Source organism: Amblyomma maculatum, chromosome 1 (assembly GCF_055883805.1).
Source record: "Amblyomma maculatum isolate TAMU_Amacu chromosome 1, ASM5588380v1, whole genome shotgun sequence".
Taxonomy (NCBI): Eukaryota; Metazoa; Arthropoda; class Arachnida; order Ixodida; family Ixodidae; genus Amblyomma; species Amblyomma maculatum.
In genome coordinates this window covers 129443363-129468825 of record NC_139344.1, presented here as the reverse complement: position 1 = coordinate 129468825, position 25463 = coordinate 129443363, and the positions used below count along the sequence as shown (strand labels likewise).

Here is a 25463-nt window from a genome sequence, read left to right as displayed (position 1 = left end):
AAAAGCCTCTTGGAGAGCGTTTATTCACTCTTTCCCTTCCCGCTTCTTCCCCCACGCAGACCGGTTCGGCTGCCGTAGAGGAGACGCTCTGGCGGGGACACATGGGAGGGATCGTCACAGATTCGAAGATTTCGTCGCCGATATATTTAAAAGCAGCTCAGATTGCTCGAAATAAATTGGGGCCGTTTTACACAGCATGTCAACAGTTAACTTTACGCACTCGTGCATGGTCTTGCTACGGTCAAAATGCACCAGAGAGATGTAACGCATCGGGTTTCTGGCGGACGAGCCGCAAAGCGAAATTCTCAGCCCACACGGCATCGCTGTTCGGAAGACGCCGCTCCGTGTGCGCAGGCGGCCTGTACCGAGGACGACGAGCACACTCGCGCACAAGCGGGCCGGCCGCCGCGCGGGCTGGCATAGGTCGACGAGGCATGGTAAACACGGGCCCGTGCTTTACATGGGGGCACGGGAACGCCCCGGCGGCGCCGACGGCAGCAAACAGGCGTGGGAGCGCGCCCAGGGGCGATGCGTATCGGGACAGTCCGCGGGTTCGCCACGCCGACCCAGGATTTGCATAATTATGCCAACGGCAGGCGCACTTCTTTGTTTGCTGCCACTCGTCGCCCAGGTATTCATATCGCTGTCGGAGTGAAAAATCAAGCGGCGCCCTCCATGACGTGTCGACATTGCTCCGCGGCCGATGATCTATCCTTTCCATCGCTGTCCTCGAAGAAAGGTCAAGGCACGCGACATGTATCATGGCTCCGAGATACCCTGATTGGCGCTAGTACGGATGACATACACAACCGCGCGATGTGCCGCAATAAAGTGGATCGCACGAAACGTTTGCAGCGTCAGCTCCTCACCTAACTAAAGAAGTGCTCTGGATTGCGATGGGAATGATAACTAAGGAGGTAATTGAACTATCTACTATAAAACTGTTCAGACAGCTTGAATGTACATGCGCCCTTATTCAATACCACTTAGTGTGTTTTAGCTGGTTTGCAAAGAACATGCGCTTGTTTCGTTTGTTTGTTTTTCTCCACACCTTCGAAATTACTTGGCGCCGAAGCACCGAGCTGAATGCCTCCGTTTAATCTCGGACATGACAAAGCTGGACACTCTGGGGGTTGTGTTGTGCAGCGCATGGCTTATGAACTTGACAAGTCTGTACCAAACAGATGCGGCTCCGCGCTTCGATGTGTCTCAATGTTAGAGCGTTTCATACGAACAGTATGTCAAGGGATTTAAACCTACAATGGCACAGCTAAAACTCATAGCCTGCTGATAGGCCCAAATAACACCAACTATTTAATGGCTGTACATAAGATGAACAATATATATCCGAAACACGAGGCTGCCGTTCCCAGTGCAGTGGGTTATATATAAAGGACGCACGCGTTGCATACGAACAATCCACACTATACCGTGCAGGAAGCATGCAACAAGCTGCCCAGTTGCGTTACCCGCTACTGCACTTTTGTTTTGTTTTTGCACCAGACGAACACCGGGCGGAAGCCGCCAAGAGAAGCGCACAGCCGTAGGTCGCGCTTTGCGGCTTCCGCCCGCCAGTTGTCTCCGCCACCGAACGTCACCGGCGGCGGGCGCGCGCATGACGACCACTTGCCTGGCGCGGCCGAGAACTGCGAGAAGCTGGAGCCGTAGCCCGGGATGGCCCCCTGGACGGGCTGCAGCACCGTTAGCGACGAGAGTGGGCACGGTGCCTCGGCCTTGGCAGGCGAAGGGCTGCCCTGGATCTCGCTACCAGTCGCCGCGGCCGCTGGGGGAGAGGGGGCAGCGTGCAGGACGCCAGCGCAGGCTTAGGGATAAGGGCAGGCACAGCGCTTGGGGACACTACGCTCTGGCATGCCGGGAGAGCTGCTCGGGCCGTGACACGTATACACTAGATCCGAACTCTTTTAACCAGCTGTTAAGACCGACTCTTCACACGCGACATGAGACGGCAAACTGAAACAACCCGTCGATGTATCTCGCGTGTGAACAGAAAGTATAAGAAACGGAGCTGTACTGAAATGCCTATCCTGTCGCTCGTTCGCTCGTGGTCCGTGATATTTCGGTATGCAAGCGCGCGCTCAAGCTGTGGACATCAAGATTTCAAATGGCTCGTTTTTGCTTTCCTTGAAGGGGCGAATTTAGCAGCGTCATTATCTAAAACTGTTACCAAGAATTCGGCAGCAAATAAGGGTATTGATAAAGGCAGTAGGCGAGTGAGGTGCGTCGCGCTGTCAGTTTACCGTCAGGACGGACACTAGCTGCTGCCTTTTAAAAACTTGAAAAACTACAAATAATGCCTGTTGTCTTTTGCTGCGTGCACCTTAGTGCATCTTATTTGCTGCGTGCACGCTGCATGCTCTTTATAGGGCCAGTAACGTCGAATAAGCTATCCGGGCCTAGGGCGAAAACAATTGGCGCCAAAAGAAATGAAATACTTAAGGGAGTATAGACATCCAATTTTTGTGTTCGTGTTTTATCCTTTGTAATGATGCGTAAGACACTACCGCACACGGGTCGCCACGTGATATTCGCCTACAGCCCCTGAATAATTTATAATCGAATTTCTTTTGTTGCCTGTTTCGGTTTCAACAGCCATGCGATGACTGTGACGTCATATTAAAATCTAGGTCACGTGCGAGATGAAAGAAAGCAGCAATATAATCTCTCCTCTGTCGCTTGAATTGGCTAAAACGCTAATACCAGCCTGCCTCAGAATAGGAATCACAGCAAGTGAAGAGTCAGCGATTATATCGCTGTTTTAACATACTGCGGCCTACTACCCCTCTGCCTTGAATAGGCCTTTGTGCCAGTTCCATTGACTACTAAAGACTACTCACTCACTCACATACCGCGCGTGACCTAGACTTGGCTGTGACGTCACAGCCATCCCTCGGCTCTGCTTCAGAAACCGTAACTTGTGAAGAAAGAAAAATCAATTAAAAATTATTTAGTAGTCGTAGGAGAAAACTCTGTGATGATCTATACGGGAATGTCTTACGCATCATTAACAAGAAGAAAAATAGCCCCAAACTTTGGTGTCTATACTCCTTTAAATAAAGTTGTTAGCCTAACTTAATGCTGACAAAGGTCAGTCATGGAGAAATACTGTGAGCGGAGAGAAGTAACCTTGGTGCTCTTCGGCAAGTGAACGCCGTCAAAGATGGTTCCAAACGGTGCCAATCTCTGCGTCATGGTAACTACTGAGGCACTGATATCGTCTTTACTTAAACTAACGCACCTCCAGAGTTCCTCCCTTGACCATCCTACTTAATCACGACTTAACTATAAACTCTGTCGCGCTGCAAAAGCGTCCACTGCAGTATTTTTAACAACTGTTTCTATTCTTAATCAGAAAGGAACAAGCTACCTGGGGAAATATATATATATATATATGACTCAGTCCTCGTGGCACGGCCCGTCCAGCGTTCGCAGGGAACATGACACTGTCATTCATAAAAAACCACTACAAGCAGCGATGTTCCAGGGTGTCATGCATCGCCCCGGCTGAGAGGCGCGTATATATTATTTTATAAAGCACAGTCAAGCAACCGTGACACATCCAATATCTTACAAGTACGGCGAAGTTTGTGCGCGAAAGCACCTTGCGGCACTACGCGGCGAAATAATGTTGTAACGTGATTCGGACATCACGACAGGCAAGTATACTACGCCATCTCAGCCAAGGCGTTCGATTTCAGAAACAGCAACAGATCAAACATCAGTAGCATTTTCCAAATGTCTACACTCCTTCTAGCGCTGTCATACTTTTGTACTGAAATACAGCCTCAGTAAAAAGTTTTGATCTCAAGGGGTCTGGCATATTAACCGTATAGAGAAGTCATTACAGAATCTGTGGCAGTCGTACGTACCCCCAGTGGGGACCACCGTTCCTCTTACCTTCGAGAGAATTTGGACGCTGGGGATGCATAACGAGCCACAAAAGCGCGGCTAAGAAGTAAAACCCCGTGAGCTGTAAGCTTCTGACGAAGGCTGTACCTCGCATGGCATTTACGGAAAACCGAGCTCATCTACCAAGTTTTTGTTTCAGGTACTTCGTCATCAATCCTAGCGGCTTCTGTCATCGTTGCCGAAGCGAAAGATTTGACGAACCACCGACAAGGTGTTTTATTAGAATGTATTCGGTAAAATAAAGGTTTTCAAAAAAAAAAAAAAAAAACCTGCGCTACAAAAAAAGAAAAAAGAAAAAAAGAACGATAGCATCCGAATACAAGCTGACCTTCCGCCAACTATTTTTGTTCAAAGGTTTAGCGTCTCCTGTTTAGTATGAAGCACGCATTAGTTGGTTTTGAAGGGAGAAGTGAAGAGGTTAGTTGGAAGGCGTTCGCAATGCTGTGCCATGTGTTAGGAGCGCTGCCAAGCAACATGCAGGGGTAGCCGCCAAAGCGCTGGAGGAAAACTGCCAGGCTTTCAAAAAGAGCCAGCAGCGGCGACGGTCTCGACATCCATGCAGTTTTATCTCCCCCTCCCCACCCCCTCCCTTTCCCTTCCACCGCCTTCATCTCTCCAGCTCACTCGTCCCTTTTTTTCGGCGGAGACATGCACCTATTCACAGATGTGTACAGCTTTTGTCGAAGCGAGGGCTGTCTCACGTGGTACTTAATCTAGTGAGTGCTCGCTTAAGGTGAGATTCCTGGCGAGCAAAATCACGCGAAACTTCAGGATTCGCTTGTAATGAATATCCTTCCAAAATTTAAGGTTGTTAGAGGCCTATAACACATAGATGATTTCACAATACATACAATTGGCTATGTATATATACATACATACACTATTGGCTTGGAAGCCTAAACCATATAATTCTCTGCATGTGCCAAACTGCGCCGTTGATTTCTAACTTCTATAGCACCTCTTCAACAAAGAACATTTCAAAAACAATACTGTAAACTGTTTACGTTAATATGCGCTCGAGCAGTGTATAAAATCATGTAGAAAAAGTCATATTTGAAAAAGTGTTTATCCCGCAAAACTATCAGCGCGAACTTTAAAATAAACTGTACTTGTTGATGCTATTACTTGACGGATTAGGCTATTTTAAATTTCTGGCCCAACACTATCGAGACGTGCTATGTTCCTGCCCTTTCTTAGAAGTATCATTTCGGCTACAAAATGCGTGATGCGGGACGTAATTACCTTGTTTTTTTTGTTTTTTTTTTTCATTTTCGCATTAGAACATGTACGGCTATATAGGTTCCTTGGCTAAGGGATGCCTAAGAAGAATATGGGCTTGTCAGAAAAACGCTTCACCTTTGTGAGAAGTTGCCCTATGAACGAAGCTGCGACGAATTTTATAAAGACAACTAGGTCTTCCTCTGAGTCAAGGTGAAAAGGATATCTATGTTCACAGCTCGTGAGAGTGGGCAGATGCCGGCTATTTGTTTCGTCTGTTTTGTTTTTCCACACCGGCGCTCCCGTGCTCCGAAACGAAACCAAAACAAAGCCCACAAACCAGACTGACGCCTACTGACCCTTATCTGTCACAGAAATCTCGATGCCGTCCCAGCAGTCGCGGGCACTAGTTAAATTTAAGAGAGGCGAGCGGCATGCTGTTTTGTCGCCGGCTCCTCTCTCCGAGACGTTCAAAGAATCAACAGTTGCTCGCGCCCGGTACGAAGAAGAAAAGGAGAACGCGCGGGCGACATCTGAGACGCTTCAAAACAAAGATGGCGGAGGACAGCGTTTTCCCTCTTGTTCTTTGCGGCGAAGCGGGCACGCCTCGGTTCTTGACTGACGGGCCGATCGGTGAAGCGGCGCGGAACCCGGACATCTCGCGTTTCCCTCCTCGTTGGCCACCGCCGCCCTGTGCACTCGTCTTTCCCACATCTCTCCCGCGCAGTGCGAGAAAACAAAGAGGACGGTGGAGCGCGGGGAGCGAGGAAGAACACGCGCGCAAACGCGGGCGCGACGCGTCCTTGCGCTGCCGCTCTTGGGCGCGTGTTGCAGCGGAGAAGGGGGGAGGGGGGGGGGGTGCTTCCCCCCCCCCCTTCGTTTGCGTCTCCTTATGGGAAGAAGACAATGTCGAAGGCGGTTCTCCGCGACGTCCCCGCCTCCGCTTCGGTCGTCGCGCGTTGCCTCGGCGATATCGATTGGAGGCTTACTGGCCGCAATCGCGCGCTCCAAGACCCCCTTACAAGCCCCACCACATGCCTGCCGCCCGCCGTCTTGTCACTGCTCGACCCTCGACGAGAAATAATACCCTAGCGAGGGTTCCTTCACGCTGTTCCCCTGCTGCGGACACAGTTTCGCCACGCAGGCAGCAGTCACACGAAGTGCAGCTCCCAAATTTTCTGCATTCCATCGGTACTTGTGATGCGCGCATATGATTCCAAAAAGACACATTTTGTAGTTAAGCATAAGCAGCACCACGGCTGCATCCCATGCGAATGCGCCTTAGCGATCAGTTGTTTACATCGCCTTAGCGTGAAGGTGCCCTAGGCGAACCGATAGGCTTGCAAAAGGACTGCTCCGGTCACTATACCGGTATACTATGCGAAAGAGCTGCCGGACAATCCTTGAGGTATTAGATGACCCAATCCAGACCCATGTTCGTTGCCTTTTTGCTGGAAATGTTGCTTCTTTCGATATGATACATCTGCCCTGCCACGCTCAGACCAGGAGGAGAAGACTTATGAGATAAACAGTCCCGGAGAAGCCAAATACTTCTGTATTTTATCAGGGTGGATGTTCGGGCGAGTTGATTCATCTTCACGGATAAACAGCACTATTCAAAAAGGGACGACACAAGAGTGGACAGCACGTGCGCTAACTTTCAACTCTATTTTATTCAATGCATTACATGTTTTTACACACTGTAGGAGCATAGATAAAACATAACACTAGCATGTTATCGCGAAGCACGTCACCACATGCTAAGTTGTGCGATATGTGGTGGCGTGCGTCGCGATAGCATGCTAGTATTATGTTTTGTCTATGCTCCTACAGTGTGTAAAAACCTGTAATGCATTGAATAAAACAGAGTTGAAAGTTAGCGCACGTGCTTTCCCTCTTGTGTTGCCCTTGTCTGAAAAGCGCTGTTTATTCGCGACTTGTGTATTGTTCGGGATAAAACTGCCAGTCCAATCTCAGGTACGGTTCGAGCGGAATGACAAATAAGACAGCATAATAAAAAAAAAAAAAGCACTCCAGAGTGTTCTTCACTGGCGCACGACGTGATGAGCAGCTCAAAAGTACGTTTTGTTCCCAAGCATTGCCAGTCTTGCGACAACGTGACGCGAAGTGGGAAAGAAGACAAAATGTGCGTTTTAAGACAAAGAAGATGTTTCTAATCTACCGGTGAAAGCAAAGTGCAATTTAAATCAATATTTAAGGGCTCCTTTATTTCCCTTCATTCCCTATGTCTGTGACGAATGTTGAGTGCCGGCCGATAAAAGTGCGTTTCGCTTCTGCTGTGAGAACGTTGAGTCGTACGTGCACAAGGAATATGATCACGTCTGAAACGCGCGCCAAGCTAATCCGATGTCAGGCAACGACAAGAATGCCGCCGTCAAATTGAACAAAATATGTCAAATTAACTGAACGAGATGTGTTACAGCATTAAAAAGTTGTTTTTTGTTAGTCAGAAGGACAACTGCCTATAAACAAGCTGTATAGCGTTATATCTGGTGTGTAGAGTTAGTTAACTAACCAACTGCCCAAGAACACTTTTAGCCACTTGTCTATCTTGCTTTCTGCGCCCAGATGAGCACAATAACGCAGACACCAAGCTTTAATTCGAGAAACATTCAAGACTCCACAATGATGTGCTTGGCTTTGCTTTTTCGCTATTGCTATATGTGCTATTTCAGTAAGTTAGTGAGTCCCCATGCGATGTGCAGTGAAAAATACGTCGGCTGGCCTCCTAGCGAAAAATTGAAAAGTGAGATTTTTAGGGGTTAAAAAACAAAAACTGCGCTGTAGGACCTGACTTCGTAAGTATTTCGCAGTGAAAAGGCAATAACCCCCTATACACGCACTGCCACTTCTCTTCTACGTTGTTTTTTACACCCGTAATCACCGGGTAAAATAACTACAGTGAAGTGTGGTATATACCTGGATGGTAGGAGTGCGGATTTGGACTAGTTTCAATGAGCGGGGCTCCGCTGTTGACAAGGGACTTGACTTCTTGCATGCTGATGGGCGTCAGAGGGGTGAGCGAATTGCTGCCTGTTTGGAACAAACGCGAGCACACACACAAGCACACGCCATTAGCAAGGGCACAGCCGCTCACGGGAAGCAACACAACTCAGCACTCTATACCGCGTCGTGTGCCCGCGCTCTGCTCTTGAAATGGACATTACACTAACAGAGCGTCGAGCACAGTTTTAAAAGAAGCAAAAAATATATATGTGCAGAAGAAGGGAGGTGGGAGAAGGAAGCACGTGCTTCTGTCACGCATTTTGTTCTGGAAAACGAAATTGGACATTGCTTCCGCCGCTATAAACGGTACGCCAAATGACCAACTCTCAAGGGAGTGCACAGAACCTTATATGCTTATATACTCAGTTTGAGCAACGAGGATTTATATTATATATGTAGCTGCGTCGTACGGGAAGAGAGAAAAAAAAAAAGAAAAAAGTAAAAGTGTGACCAATTCTTAAGCGATTAAGTGCTGTACTATACTCTTTCTTCTTAAAGGCTTTACAAAGTATGCTCCCTAATTTCTTGCATATTTGCATTAAACCAATATAACTTATCGCAGACATCTTAACAATCTGAACTTATATTGTCCCCTTCCTTAAATGTACAGAAAATAAACATTCTTTGACTGCTATTGCTGAGCACTTGTGAACAGGGGTAACTTCAATAAAGGTAAACTCCCTAGATATTGATAGACCGATTTACCTTGATTGGACAACAGTGGTTACAACGTTGTTGCTGCCCCAATCGAACCTGGCTTAAAAGCTTTGGAAAAGCCATCTGTACAAATACAACAATTGTCCTTACTTTTTTTTTTTTTCGCTGGAGTCTGATTATAGCTTTCAGACACTGTACTGGATACCTCATGGTCATTGATATTTTGTTTCGTAGAAGGTTCATTCATGCGTGACAGAAGCGCTGTGCCCAAGAACATGGGCATAACTAAATAACGTTGCAACGGCGAAATTGCGTAGGAAGAGTAAATTAAATTAGAAAGGAAACAAAAAAGAAATAATCCTCAGTGAAGAGTGAGAAGGAAACAAGAGCAAGGAAGCAGTGCGGAATGTTATGCAGCAGCGTGTGCGGTGCGGTGCCCAGCGGCTCGCAACCTTCGCAAGCCGCCCTAAGTGCTTCGAGAGGCGCACGAAAACCTCCACCTTTCCCTATTCCGACGATCAAACCGAGGTCAGAGTGCTGTTCAACTTGCAGCCAGGTGCCTTTTTTTTTTTTGCATAACTAGCGAGGATAAATGAAGACGCAATGATGCACGGAGACAAGCTGTTGGTTACTGCTCCGCAGGCCGTTGTGCTCCCTTGCGATTTAATGGCGTCAGTGTTAAGTGCAGGCATGCTTCACCAACACCAGAAAGTATTAGACGTATATGCTCAGCCCCTATTCGTCACTCCTCACTCGTGGTCCTTGCTCCTTTCACTTTTCTTTTTCAACCGGTGAGTAGCGGAGGCCACGGGTATGGATATCTGAGTATGGAAAGTATAAATGTGGCTTGAGAGCTTAGCGCGGATGCTTACACGACATGAGGTGGAATGCTGCAGATCCAGCTCTGGTAAATGTTTAGGGCACAAAAACAAGCACTGAGACATTGTACATTCTATCACCCCCCCCCCCCCCCCCCCTTCTGATAGCACATTTAATCGGGGCGTTTAGCGCCAGCACCTGCGTTTCAAGCGAAGGAATTCAAGCGCCGATGCATGCTGATATATTGCGACACTTGGGGTGGCTACGCCTAACTAAATCTCCCGCGTTTTCCTCAGCATATAGTGTTTTTCTTGTCCAGCACACAGAATGCAGCTTATCCAACTCGAGTATCTTCAAGTAGCTTTATGCATTCCGAGCAATTGAAGATCCCGGTAACTCCTCATCTCCGTGTCTATATTATCTGAACCTCCTCGCAATGTGCGGGAAGCCTATATGCTTTCGATAAAATTTTATCGTTCCTACGAACGCACTGCGGCCGAATGATCTCTTCATGAGATGCCCCTCCCCCCCCCCCCCCCCCCCCCCCCCCCCCACGCGATACAATGCGAGAAATATCTCTTCTCTGTATTTATGCCTGCCTCAGACGACTAGCGCCGTGAGATATCATCAACATCAATCTGCACTGCCTGTCCAACGGCTGCAGCCCCTACCTCTCGCTCCCTCGTAACCAAGGGATGCAGGGCAATAAAAGCCCCGCAGCGCAAATGGCGAAAGAAAGACTACGAGAGAGCAAAATTTCGGCACCGTCACTGGCGCGAAATGTAATGTCAACGCCACCGCCAACGGCAGCCAGCGCCTGACCTGTGCGTTAAACGCGCCATCTGTGGCTCTTATTTGCACTCCAACGATTACGTGACGCCCGTGGCAGAAGCAGTTGCGACCCATGATGGCCGCCGCTGCTGCCGCCCACCCCCAGCGACAGCTGCGCATCGTGTGAAGTCAAGAGTGAAGCCAGCAGGCCCTCGGGCCGCTTTTCTCGCGGGGCTGCTGACCGAGTATCAGGTGAGGCGGGCCCGGTACGCAGTGTGCCGCGATATACACCGCTGAAGTGTCGCCTGACCTCGCCATCATCCCCAATGGCTGCGTGTGACAACATCCGTCTAGAGCGGCCTTTATTGCTCTGCACTTGATCTGAATATTAACACGTGCGCGACCACTCGCCGTCAACTACAATCAATAAGGCCGGCGCGTACATACCCTGCTCTCATTGGGGATACACCGCAGTAGCCGGGGCTTGTTTACTGCAACATATGCAGAGTTTCGCTGAGGTGGCCCCACGTATTATAAGAGCGCCGTGTATTTTTACAGTACGGTGTCAGAATGAAATGGGAATGGTAAAAAGGAATGCATGTACACTGCGATCTATTTCCAAATAAAGTTGCAACGAAGCGAAAAACGTATAAAGCAAAAACGACAGCGAGAAGACAGCGCGAAAATTCCCTGCAGCTGAGTCACGACACTTCGGTCCCTGTCTCCGTCATTCGTCGTTATTAGGCTTGGATGCCATAATTTCTAGCGATCACCGTCAGAAAAGTACATGTTGATTGCGTCATCACTAATGAATACGTATGAGAAGTAAAAAAAAAAAAACTGTTTTTTTTGCGGCTGGCGTAATCTTGAACCTGAACAGATGAAATGAAACAGAAGCTCACTTTACGCTTTATCACTAAACTCCGTGAAGTGACTTCCATGGGCGACTGATTGCTGACTCTTATCGACAAAACGTAAACCACATGCGGGTAAAAGTAGAAATGGGAGAGGGAATGTATCACGACTGCATAAATTGTTCGCCCTCAATTTATGCCGATAGTACGCCTCTGCCGCTGTATACAGAAGGTTGCGCAGGCTTCGCGATTGAAAAATGTCATCAGTCTTCTAGTCGTCTTGAAGAAGCATAACTGTGCATTTTGGAATTAAAGCTCGGCCGGATGACCATGTTAAATCGTGTTTCTTCGTCCCGTATACCGTCGTGTCAGAGAAACTAAATTAAGTTAAATATCAAAGGCACTCGCTTTACCATCTTGCGGCCGCGCCCGCACAAAACCAAAGTTCGCCCATTTGCAACCAATTAAAAAAAAAAAAATGACGGACAAAAATTAGCTTTCTACACTGAGGCCATAAGAGCATCATGTCTGGCGCCCCACCAAATGGTTATTCGCAGCAGCGCAGAAATTCAACAGCACGGCCTCCACGCCTCGAAGGGCAGATGCTTGTGATTAGACCAAGAACAAGCCTAATGCATCGGTGCTTTCGGCAGCTCGTGGAAGCAACCAGCGTCAGCCGTACGCGCGTCCTTATCTGCAGCCTGGCTCGATCGTCACGGGAGGTTCCGATGACGGCGGGATGGTTCGCGGCACGCTTCCTTCTTAGTGCTCACTGATCGCAACAAGCAGCCCGCGACTCGGAACAAATGAGCCATTCTTGCTTACAGGCTCGCACCCGGGCCACCTCGTCATTGATAATTGAGCAGCAAGCCGATCCTGCCGCGCCTTTACCAAGTGGCCTGTAACGAACTTCATCAATGTTCGCCCTCCTCTCGCATTGCACCACCTCCCCCACCTACCGTCACGATACTCTGAAGCTCTGAAACAAAAGCTTCGAGAGGCGGAATTGAACTGCGGCTAGAGAGCATGGCTCAATACCAAATCTTCCTTGATATTAACTTTTTTTCTCTCTCATATTGATTCCTTTATGCATATTAGTGGAGGAGCAGCGATGCTGCGTAAAAAGAAATCGCCAGAATTTGCTTTTATTTTCTCTCGTGTAGTGAACCCTTCTTTCATTGCTTCATATCCCCCGTTCGACATATCCATAAGGGGCTCCAACACGCGTTGTTACTGCACGGGCTTCTATACGACTAAATAGTAATAGCGGGAGTGAACCCGCGGGGAGAGAAGGAGAAAAAAAAATGGATCGGAATAAATATTACGCAAAGAGAACGAAACCACACATAGAGAGAGAGAGAAAGCTTGCCCCCGTAGTCGTTCTTATCTCAAAATTTCAGCAGGTTTTCGGGAATTAAAGAGGCTCAAGTCATTTGTTAGCGGCTCCTCTGCGCAAGAGCGCCCAGTTCGCCGAGTTTGGCGCGCTGATAAACGGGTCGGTTCCTGATGACCTCTCCATTAGCTGCCGCTCACTAAAGAGCCTGCGTCGCCGGCTACCGCTTGAGAACCCTTCGGGTGCGAAGCGCTCTCTGCTTCCAACCCTTTCTTTTTCACTTTTTTTAAATAAGCACGCTTCCTATTTTATCATTCTGTCCTGCTGCCTTGTTCAGAAGCCTTCATTCGCCTGACCTCGCACACAGTGCTTATGTCATCTCTTTCTTTTTCTTTGCGCCCCAGTTCAGAACGGCGAGATGAAATTTGAGCGGGTTGAAAGAAACGTGTTGAAGTGCTGATTTTGCTCTTTTTTTGAGACGTCAATCATCCAGAAGTTTCGTGCACTTAGTTTTCTTTCTTTTTTTCTCGTCGCACCTCTAGCCTCAGATATATATAAGTGCTTGTTTGGCAATGTAATTTCTGTTTCAAGCTTACGAATGAGGGACGAGCCTCGCTGAACAGGTTGAAAAACTGAAAGCGAGAAAGGGAAGCTTTTTTCCCGCCTCCTTTTATGCGGCATGCCAGCTGGGCGTTGGCCAGATTAGCGTTCTGTCGAAATCCCGTCGAAAGGAATTACTTTACGCCTGAACAGCTACTTTGAAAGCGAAACAAAGGAAAAGGGTATCTAACAGCGATAACGCGCAACTCACCAGATAGTTAATGTCAAAGAAGTCGGCGGGCTTTTCACAGTATACCTTTGTCAAGCTATGTAAAATTCTATATCATATTTGCTTCAGTCATGTCCTGGCATAAAGAACAAAAAGCATACGGATCACGTCTGTATACGTAAGGGATGTTCATAAAGTGCATTTTACTCACGACATAGAACCAACTACATTCTATATGATTTGTGTTTAGTAGTTCTTATAACTCCCTCTGCGTTGCGATATATTGTTTATAGATTTGTATAATTACCACTATTTTCCTGTACTTGCGATTGTGATTTTGTTTTTTTACCGACAATGCGGATATCTTTGTATTTGTCCCCCCTTACACAATGCCTCTCTGGAGGCCTGTAAGGTATATGTAAATAAATAAATATAGCGTATGTCCATCGATTGACATCAGATAACCATGACAATAACAGACGTCATAGCCAATGTGGAGGTCGTCCGCGTGCCCAGTATTGTTTGTTCTGAAGAGTGAAGAGCTGTTTTGCCTCTGTATGCAGTTCGAGGTGCGTACACAGAGGGTGCTGCACGCTGAGATTTCCTTTTAATTTACTTTGCAGAGTTTTTGAGATGCCTTACTAAACCATAGGTTGGTCCTTGCGATTCCGCGTGCTTTCACTACAGAGCAGTTTTGTGCATTGGAGGTTTATTCTTGGCAGCGTATTAAACCAGTCGTTAAGCAGGAATAAAAAAAAAAAAAGCGCGGCAATTCTCTGGCGGCTTCTATTCGTAAGCCTTGACCGTATATTTGGGGTACATGTGCCTATCAGGCTAGGGTTAAAGTCAGAAGTGAAGATGAGGTGAAGGAGAGGGGCCCATCTGTCGCTCGCGGTGATCCAATTATTCGCACACGAGCGCCTGTTCCAAAAACACAGGGGTCCCACACGCGGCCGCCGAGCCACATCCGCGCATGTTGCCGACGCCCGGCGCTACACACGCGTGCACTCCAGCGCACGCTTCACCGCACCGCGAGATCGCACCGAAAGGGCCGCCGTACGCTATCGCGAGCATGGCGCACGTGCCGGGCTTCCGAGATGGCGCCCTCGTACACTTGCGGCTCAGGCTCAACTTTACCACGGAGAAGAAGGAAATATACAGAGAGGAAAAGAAAAAAAAAATGACTCGGGTGGTCCGACAGCGTGCTGCCCTGTCGATGGCCACGATGAGTTCGCACATGCGCGGAACTTAACGGCACAATTCGGGCAGCGAATATAGCGGGCGGAAATTAAAAATAACGAAAGAGCAGCGGGCAGGGCCCTCTTTTGTCGCCGGGGTCGAGTTGGGGCCCACCTTTCTTTGCCGTCTCTCGCTCATTCCCTCTGTCGTCAAAGAGCGATTAGTTCTGGGAGGGACCGCACAAAAGTCTGCGAAATTCTTCCCACGAAAAAATTCTGCTCCCGTTTTTTCACGCTCCGTCGCTTGACCCACGTGTCGCCGCACGCCGCTCAACACTGCCGGCGTTATCGCCCGACGGGCCGCTTCTGCTGAATATCAAAAAAGGGCGTCGAAGATGGCGCCAGCGATAGCGCCGCTGGATGGCGTCGGCGATGTAAGTTTATACTGTAGTACGCGCACGGGCACGGACAACGAGCGCGTTTGCGCGGCCATTCCGTTAGGCCTTTGTGGCGACCGGCGGCGTGCGGTGCATGTCCAACTCGGACCGCCAGCAGAGAGATGTGTGCTCGCTAGGGCTCGATACGCGACCACTCCTAATTCCGACAAGGGACGCCCAACATATCGGGCGCTCGCCCTGCAAACACGCTAGCAAAACTGGCTCGCAGGGCGTGCATTAGCTACTTCGTAATCGTTGAACGAAAAGTCCCAGGGACTCTAAACCCTAATGCCTGTGGCTATAAGCCCTACATCCGACACAACTCCACATGATCACCCTCTTTTCGCCTCGTGGAAAAGTCCGGCCCGTGATTTTGCTCCGAATGCTCATTTTTAGCCATCATCTCAGATCCTTGCTGAGGCCACGGCGCCTGCCCCGGACCGCCCGCCGCGCGAACCAAAAAGTGCAGGCCCAAAAGATTCGCACGGCACACTGACAGGCCAAACCTTCCGGAAAAGCTTGTTCGTTCGGCGGCGGCCCTTCGGAGGACGCGCGGGCGCGAAACGCCGACGCTTGTGTCTCCGCGCGCGGCTGCAGTTGGCCGCCGCCGACTATTTTGGTGGCAATCGGCTCAAACTTCGTGGAATCGGAGTCAGCGGCTGCGCTCCCAAAAATGCGCACGCGCGCAGAAAAGGCTCAAATATTTACGTCTGGAGCGTGTTTTCTTACCAGGAACTCACGGGTAAACAGATTCCCGGACCCGTGGTTCTCAATGACGCGGACAAAGCGTTATAAGCCTCGCGTTTTTGCCGCTGGTTCTGCTTTTGTCGTCCTCCTCTCTTCCCTCTGAGGCCAGTGCGAGCGTGGCGTTTTGCCCCCGCGCGGTTTCGGTCACTGTACGCAGCCACGCCGAGCGACCAGCGCCGCGCACAACGTGGCTCGCTTATTTCCCGCAAGCTCTGCTCCCGGGCGTTTCGGACACGGTCGGGACAGCACAACGCGCCATCTCTTTCTTCCTGTCCCAGCCTCTTCTCTCTCTCGGTGAGATATGCGCGTCTCAGGCAGGATATGCAAACGATCGTGTTCGCAGAATGCGCGCGCCCGAAGAGGAGATCGTATCGAGCCCAACCCTATAGCACAGCTTGCCCGTAGAACGGCGACCGCTTCGTGGAAGACCCGCTGTTCCTGATGGGGGCTCGGGCTCTTCGCTCGTGAGCGAAATATGCGCATCAGTAGTCTTGCTTGGAGCTCTTTTGCCTAGAATTTATAAGTCCATTGCAGTTGTGCGCAGCCAACACCATTATATTGTAAGCTCGCTTCAATGCAACTGGGGTCGTGGGGTGGATTTCATATTGTTTTGTTTTAGAGTACGGCTCACATGACCCAGGTGTGGGGTATTACTCAAGGAACGACGCTGTACATCGGTACGTAAAGGGCTATATTGCGATATAGCCCTTGTCTAAAGAGCCACCTATTTTACACTTCGTATAGTATAGTCAGCATCGTTACGTGGTCTAGGATTTGTCGTTTTGTCCTCAAAATGTTCAATTATGCGCCCGAACAGATGACGTCCACGCACAAATCACAGATCTTGCTGTCAGGTTTTCGCAACCACATAGTAGACACAATCGCTCGAGTAAGGCACTGAAGTCAAGATCAAGAACTTGAGGCGTGAACAAGTAGAAGCCTGAATGTTTACCGGCTCGAAACGTCATCCGGATTTACCCCCGTATCAGATACGTGGCTCACGTGTCATTTGATTCTAAAGTATGAAAGCTTCACAATGCATGCACGCTCACGATATTGACGCTAAATTCGAGTGTCCGCATTCGAATTTAACGTCCACACCACGAGTGTTCACAGTCGTGTAAGAGGGCATCAACAGGCCCACGTGACATCACCGACCGCATGCGTATACAGCTCGTTGGTCAGTGTTCTCTCGTTCGCAAGGAATCAGCTTTTCACAAATTCTCCACTTGCTGATATGGGAACCTTCTCCTGGAAGTAAGGTCCGTTTAAACTTAATTTCCGTCAGTTATTTACCCAGGTTATGAAAACTGTTCTTACCCATCATGACGTACAATGGCAGTGTACTCAATTGGCCTAAATTGTCTTGTGAACGACAACAACAGAAGCCCTCAAGCAAGAACCAGTCGGTAGAAAAATATATAAAATCCGGTCCTAAAACCAGGTTTTATTTATTTATTTTTTGGTCTCCTATTTGAGTGAACTTAAAGCAGTGAACTGAAAACACTGCTCCGATAAGAAGCGGCCCTAGAACGCGGGTTAATGAGGGCATAATTGCGCTGCTCATCTATAAGCAACTCATCGCATTGTAAAACGCCAGGATTGTTCGTCCACAGTCCCGAAGTTCGCTTCAATGATTCCTCATTTTATAGTACTACGTTCTTTCTTTAGCTGCGGGCACGTCAAGCCCGCGTGCTCAGGCTTCGTGCTATGCGGTTAAGTGCTGCAGTAGAATTTGCGTCCCACCGGTCCCCGATGCGTGTGCAGTTAGTATATTAAAAAAAAAAAAAAAAAAGTGCCGAAGGAACGTCGAGAAGAGCGAGTTAGTAAGAGTGGTGCCTCCAGCCGTCGCCATAGGTGCAGAGTCCCATCACCTCCGGTAGAGAGTGGTGCGCTGTGCAGTATTACGCGCGCAAAAGCAGGGCGAACAGACGCGATTCGGCAGCACTTCTCACCGAGGGCGAAGAAGAGAAAGAGGGGCGGCAGCCGACGCCTGGCGTCAACAAGTGCAACGCAAAGGGCTCTCTGTTTCTCATTCATTCCTTGAGACAGCGTTTACACGACGCAGGTTGATTTTGTTTAGCGCTACACCGACACAAAAGCTGCGCGATTAAAACTCTTTGAAATTAAATAATTGTGAAGTGGTTATCTTGTGACAGCCCACTGAGTTGCAATTGTCGACAGTTCGGCGGCTATAGGAGAGAAGACTCAGTCTTCCTTCACCTTTTTGTTTCCCCTCTCTGCTCTCACGATTGCAGCCGCGGATTACGTAAATCTGAGCAGTAAAAAGCTCCATGTGCTTACACTGCACCATTGAACAGGTCGTACACCGAAATAAACCTGTGCTATTATGATAAGTGAGGCGGCTATGCTTATATGACCACTAAATCTACTCATTAACGAGCACTGCAACGAGTAGATAACTCTCGCTTTGCTACCACGGCTTTCGGTCGCTATACGGCCGATAGGTTTCAAACTCTACGGCTTTCTTGCGTCTCTACTCCGAAATTGTTTGGCTATACATGATTAGTGATTCTCTGTGAATCGCCTCACCTCTACGAATTTATCAGCAGCTTTTGAAACGCTGAAGCGCCTATTTTCGTTTTTTTTTTTTTCTCCTCGTTCTAAGGCATATCGTGATACGAATGTTACGGGAAACATGTCTGCTTTCATGACGATCCACAAGGCACTCCCTGTTCAATGGTGCAGTCATGTACGAGCTGATTTCTAAACTACTCCCATGAGAATCGTTGGTTCGTTCGCTGACGCTCGGGTGCTTTCTGGTGGTCAGAAACCACCCAGGTCATCCTGTCAGACATGTGGGTAAACTTGGACGACTATCAAGCCGGGAGGCTTAAAGGACAATCAACTGAGGATGGATTTTGAATACTGTATGCGAGATTCCAGAAAGACTGGATTTTCTTTTTTCCTTTACATTATTTGTCTTGTTAAACCAACCAATGATCCTCCTTTGTTTCGTTTTATCCACTGCGAAACAGCGCCAGGGACATGCTGTTGTCACGAGATCCTCACTTACCGAGGGGCGGCGAGTACACGGCAGTGGACTGCGAGTTGATGGTGGTCATCGCCACGTCGTAGTCAGCCTGCTGTTTGTCAGCCGACGACACCACGGGGCTGAAGGCCTGCTCGAAGGGGCCTCCTTGTGGTGGAGGTGCCGGCTGGGACGCCTGCGACGTCAGGTGGTGGTACGGCGATCCATTGCTCGTTGGCAGGTCCGCCATGCCGGCCTTTAGTTCATCCTGCTTTGTCCACTTGGCCCACATCTGCACGTCCCCAGACGATTCGAGTTCGCGTGAACGTTTCGGATGGAGCTAAATATGCTGGCGCAACGCAGTGCTATGGTGGCCACAATGCCCGTGCTTTGGGACGACGGTCCGCAATTGTAGATGAAGATAGTATGATGCAACTTCAAAAGGCAGCAATTGCTAACTATTGGCAGTGGTACGCGGCGTATGTATTACTCCGCTAAACAGCAAATTGGATCAAGCTTTGATATTTAACTGCATCAAACAAGCCCGAGTCAACGAAATTCTTCAGCTTTTAATTTGGTTCGATTCTCAGATTCTTATTTAGGTAATCAGAAAAGCTTTAACGGCAGACTACTTTCTGTCACGGAGGAACGGTGTGCGGCGATCACTGCATAACTGCAGACCATTTTACGGCCCTTGGAGAAATCGGTTTGACTGGGCTATTAAGGGGAGAAGTCGTCAACACTTTCCTGTGCTACGAGAGCAGCCCAGCTCCCCAGTATGGATGCACCCTTCACCCCTTTGTAAACTCGTGTTATGTACCGCGTAGTGGCCACACCTTGCCCTTTCCACTGCGCTTGCGCAGGAGGGGTCCGGTAAATCGACATTCGTCTCCGCTTCGAAAAAGAGTCGCTATTAAAAAGGGACAATAGTTAGAAGTAAAACGCGTTCCTTCCTGCAAGGCTTCACTGCAGTGACAGGATCAACTGCGTGAAGCAAACAATTCTCCTAGTTGGTTTCACCGCAACGCATTTTCTCGTGTCACATGCATTGTTTTGCTACGTTAGCAAAGAAAAAGGCCCAGACACACCTACCACAAGGCCTTCATGGGTTCGCCGTACAGTTCAGAGCAATTGTTGGACCAAATGCTATTTAGTCATTGAAATATGTAGTAACGCCACGATGCTTTTGAACGGTGAAAAAGTGAGGCTCGCTATTTCATGTGCACACGTCAGACTGTGCACACATGCTTTTGTTGGCGCTGCTCACGTTCACGTCCAACAGCACCGCTTACGCGGTCACTCAATTGAGTGGAATCAAGGCCAGCTAGTGAGATCAGAGAGTCAGTTACCTCTTCTGGATAAAAATACTTAGGTCACACTGTCTGCTCACAGGTAATAAAGCAGTGCGAACTTTGCAGACGCGGTGAAACCTGTTTTCTTTTCGTGCTTACGTAAAGTTTTTAATCCCTCTCGTATATATGCGCCACTCACGTTGGGACTCAGGTTGGAATAGATCTGCTCGCCGTTGTACTGCGCCCTGGAACGTTTAACTTCATCTTCGTGGATTCCGTGGTCACCGTTCATGTCTCGCGCCGAGTCGCCGTGCACTGCAAGAAAAGAAGGCATGTTCCATATCAGAAAGGCAGAAGCGCTGCAAATTGAATATACTCGTTTAGATGTTAATTTCTGCTGCATTCGTCTGCCAGCGCTTTAAGACAACGATTATGCATCTTGCTGCGGCGGATCATATATATTTAGGAAATGTATAACCTAAAGGAAACACAGTGGCTTATTCGCGAGATCTAAAACCGGCATACGCGCAACGTAACACTTTATGCTAGTGAGCGTTAACGTCTCAAAGAGTCATCATGACTGAGGAAGCCGTAAAAAAAAATTCAAGATTTTACATTAAGGGAAGGTTTGGTTTGGTTTACGGGGTTAACGTACCAAAGCGGCTCAAGCCATGCGAGACGCCGTATAGTGAAGGGTTCCGGGAATTCCGACCACCTGGGGTTCTTTAACGGGCACTGATATATCGCACGGTACATGCGCACTTATGGTGTTTCTCCTCCATCTAAAAGCGACCGCAGCAGCGACCGGGATTCAACTCCGCATTCTTGGGAACAGTATTCGAGCGCCCTAACCACTGCACCACCACGGCGAGTTGATTTCAGGAAAAGTATGCATCACAGTTCTTGCGTGCATTTCTGAGAATCGTGAACGTTCTAACCATGTAGCATCAATAAACAAAAGCGGTTTTGATATCATAGCTGTTCTTGGCATAACACTATCCGTTCGATGAGAGCTAACAGTACTACATTGCGCCAATGGGTCCGCAAAAGTGCCTTCTCCGTTCAAGTCAGTGTTACGAAAACCGACACAGAACTCGTCCGACGCAGCAGCACAACCGTAAAAAGTGGCATCAGTTTTTCATTCTGCTCGACTGTGATCGCGAAAGGAACTTCACGACGAAAAATAGCTGTCGGGCGAGAGCTTCCTCCTCAATCACTGCTCGATGATAACGTCTGCGAAAACGTTCCTCGCGTAGCTTTCAGTTTTCTCTCAGGACTCAGGAGCACGTGTTCCCCAAGGCAAGGGGTGGGAAGATGAAGCGGGAAATCGCGTTGCGGAGGAAAGAGAGGAGAAAGAGAAAATATCACAACTAAAGCATACGCTAATTTCAGGAAACCAAAAAGTAACTGTGAGGTAAGCGAGAAGAATGGCAGATACGGTGCTGCTAATGCATCCTACAAAACGCCGCGCGCGATATCGGCGCCCACGCACATACACGAGAGCGTAGCGCTGCAGCCTGCTCGCGAGCGCGCGCACTCCCAGCACGCCTCTTGCATCACGCACGAACAAGTGGCGGGCGAGTGGAAACAAAAGACGGCCCACCACGTGCATCTGCGCATGCGCATGTCTAATCAGCCCTCGAACAGGCGCTGGCGTTTACGCAGGCAAAGTGCACGCGGCCTGCGCGCGCGGCTCGCGAGTCGGGAAGTTGCGCCCCCTGGGAACCTGCGCCGGAACTATTGGCGGCCTCTGATAAGCACCGCGACCCCCGTCTGGCCTTCATTCTTTCCCACCAACCTTCTTTTCCCCACCGTCCCGTCTTTCCTTTCGCTTCTACGCATTTGTCTCCGCTTTTAACGCGCTAACCGAACGCTCACGTTTTCGCGTACTTTTTTTTTTTCTTTTTCTCGCGCAAACTTTTTTTTACCATTTCATGCCGCTGTTCCTAGAGCCCATTGCAGTGTGTGAAGACCTCGTTTCTTCCCGCGGTGTAGCCGCCTGCCTTGCTATCGTTTCTCCCCTCGCGTTCTGTTCTCGGCGCGCACCCGCGTTCTTATTTGGGCGGAGCCGGGGATTTTGATTGCACGTCGTATACGGAGACGCGCTGTTTTAAATCACTATAGATGACGTTCCCGCAGCGCGACTCTGAAAGTGAGCGCCCGCACAGGCCTGGTTTTGTATCGGATTCCTTCTCCCGCGCGAATGCGCGAACGATCCCGACGACTTTTGCACAGTCATAAAAAAGAAACAAAGGAGAGAAAAACGATTTTTACGCGGCTTTTGCGCAGAATTTTCTCCCCTCCGCGCATCCCCCCCCCCCCTTCCCGTTCCCCCTTCTACCTTAACCTCGAAGAGCAGTCCTTTTCCTTTCTCATTTCGACTTCTTCAGAGACTTCTGCCCCCCCCCCCCCCCCCTCCTCTTTCTCGTGATCCTGTCTCCCAAATCCGTCTCTCAGGTATTTCTTTTTGCTACCGCCATTGTTATCATTACAATCATTTATTCGGCCGGTGCCGTCTCACCCTGGGGAACGTCATTTCATTCCTGCGGCGCTCGGGAGGCCGATCGTGGTACTGGAGTGCGCCGAAGCCGCTGAAGCGCGGCGCAGTAAAAGCGCGCGGTGCGGCATTCATATCGCTCGCGCGCCGAGCTCCAGATGAAGAGCGATCGACGTGCCAACGCAGCCGCGGACACCAGACCGCTTGTTTTGCTCCTTTCCTTCTCGTTTCGTCCCCTATTTTACGCGGATGCCGAAGCGCTTTGATTCGAAATGGAATTGGAGAGGCACGTTCCCTGCGCGAACGCCCAGCGTTTTCCATTATTTCAGCCGAGCTGTGCTCTGCTCTGGCGCTTTTGTTCGCTTTACTTCCCGCCATCGCGCAGATACGAGAAATTTACACCGCTGGGAGCAAGGCAAATAAGGGGGCGCCTTGCGACTTTTACAGTCGCGGCATCGCTTAAGCTTAGCTCGCTACCTTCCCTGTTCGGCAGCAAATATTGCTTCTCAGCGAAGAAATCCAGTCGGCTGGGTAATATGCTTGTGTCATGTTAGACAGTGGTTTCTTGTTTCTCTACTTCTGTCTCGACGTAAGAAGAACATTCTTAGGTCGGGAAAAAAAAAAAAAAAGTTCATGAGCGCCGGGCATTGTGCGTAGTGCGAACACGCCAACCCGATCGCATTTTGTTCGCGTGGCCAACACTTCGCGGCTAAATGTGCGGTTTTTTAACCCCATAGCGAAGGTCAATCTTGATCGCGGGATTGCCAAAAAACCCTAGCCGCTGCAGCACTAGCCGCGCACATCTCGCCGAGCGGAAACGATCGCTACTAGGTCTTGTGCTTTCAGGTTGTACGCGGCTTGGGGGAAGAAGAGGGGGGGGGGGTGGGGGGGGGGGGGGGGGGGGGGCTATTTGACCGAATAATTATGACAAACCTCACGCCAAGAGCTCGCACAGTGGCAGAAAGGAGACCCGAATGAAGAAGAGGAAAGAGGTAAATTCCGGCAGACCTCCCTCGGGTCAGGAGTCTGTTCCGCGGCTCGACATGCGTGCACAGTCCGCCTCGCCGGGTCCTTGAAGCCGAGCGCGATCCCCCTTCGGCGCGGCCTGATGTCTCGCAAATAGCAGCCGCGCACTCTCGCGGGGTACAAAGCCGCCGCGTTGTCGCGCTGCAAACTCCGGCTGCCGAGGGGAATGAAGGAGAGTGGGGAGGGGGCTGTTTTAGTCGCAGGCGGTTTGCGAAAGAGCGTGCTGATGCCCACGCGGGAGAAGGGGCGCCGCGCCCGTGTGTACGGCCGGCTTCGTGTGGCGAGGGGCTGGCAGGGGGAGAAGACGTTAATTCCGAGGCGAGACCTCGGATGAACACCTTCGAGGAAGGGGCTCCCACCGGGAGTGGCGTCCCGAAGGAACGACCAAGACGAAGAAGGATCGGAGAGGCACCTTTGCCACACACTACCAGGGTCTCTCTTCTTTCTCCGCGGCTCGCGCGCAGTCCCCGCTTTAACCGACTCACAGCCGCTACACCGCAGCCAGGACGGAGCGAACTCGCAGCTGCTGTTACTTCACGGCCTGAGAGTAACCTAAACTTGGCGGGCTGTTTGTCTCTCAACCCAGCAAAGACTCATGTCTTTTCTGGCGACTTCTGATCCGAATGCTGCCACCTGCCCATTGAAGTGCACTGTTCCCACAAAACGGCCTCAATATTCCTGGTAGCCAGCACCGATAAGCGCACGTTCTGGACACAAGATGAGCAGTTCACTTTAAAGCACCAAGCCGCATTAACTGAACGTGGGCGGTACTGTGTCGCTTTCCCTGCCTTTTTTTGACCTCCTTTCGCAGAGCCGAAAAGGAGCCATCGACGGCGTCGACTGCTGACCCGACGCCTGATGCCTCGTGTGTCCTGACGTAGATACTGCGCCAACCTCGTGAGCAGTGCGAAAAATAGCGGGGACACCCCGCACAAAGGCGCAATCGCTCGCGGCGTAGTGGCCGTACTGAGCCCTGGCGCTGACCCCTTCAAGCGGGACAGAAGGCGACGGGAGCAACGCCTCACCGGTTTTCTCCCACGCCCGGTTCGATACGCAAGAAGGGGACGCGATACGGCCTGCCGAAAGCGTGACTGCAGCCCGACGGAGCAGCGCGCGCGACGCAGGTTTGATCGCACGGGCGCCGACTCCCGCGACGCGCATGCAGCTTCGGAGCCGCAGTGGGGCGAACGTCAGCAGCCATGCTCATTCGGGCCTTATCGCCCCCGCTATGACGCGACCCGCCGCTTCGAATTGGGCCAATTTCGCGCCTGTCTGAGCACGCCGGACGAGCGCACCCCGCGCAGTCATCGTTCTTCGTGGCGTCTCCCGATGTACTACGGGGTTCCTCCGGCCATGCATTATTACTCTTCGATGATTAGCGGAGCCGCGCATGGCGAGCGCGCGACACTATGCGAGCCGTAGTGGAAACACGCTAGCTAATGTGAAAGCCAGTCTCCCTAGTTCAAGTTACGTAGTACACCACCACACTGTGCCGCCCTTTTGCGTCAACCACTGAATTTTTTATGAGAAGCGCAAAGACGTACTACACGTCCATCTAGGCGGCTTGCTACTTACGCCTCATAAAAAAGATGGTTTCCGCGTTTAAACTTCAACGACGATAATTGGGATGCTTGGCTCACTCATGCATGAACGCCATACCTATACTGTTGAAGTACTATGCCAATACACTCTCGCCTGACTACGCCGTATATACAAGAGTCGAGTGAGAAAGGCGCGTGTGCGACGCATGTTTGTATTAGGTTTGTTTTGCCTGCAGCTCGCAATGCTTCTAGCACCAGATACTTCGCCGCTAGCTAATTCAAATGACTTCCTCTTCGAGAATCATTATTAAAACAATGGCCTATTGCTGCTACAGACACTATCGGTCGTTCTCGTTGCGACGGCGATATGAAATTAAC

The 25463-nt window shown here is 50.0% G+C and overlaps 1 protein-coding gene across 1 annotated transcript in view; it reads right to left on the bottom strand.

Annotated features, from left to right (window-relative positions):
- Positions 1-25463, bottom strand: part of LOC146203905 (uncharacterized) — a 149162-nt gene that overhangs the window by 8645 nt on the left and 115054 nt on the right. The window contains exons 6-9 of the mRNA XM_084603629.1: positions 20221-20336; positions 18775-19021; positions 8086-8199; positions 1631-1783 (exon numbers count right to left, since the gene is read on the bottom strand). Of these exons, the coding sequence (XP_084459755.1) occupies positions 1631-1783; positions 8086-8199; positions 18775-19021; positions 20221-20336 (630 nt within the window). The remainder of the gene's footprint in view (positions 1-1630; positions 1784-8085; positions 8200-18774; positions 19022-20220; positions 20337-25463) is intronic.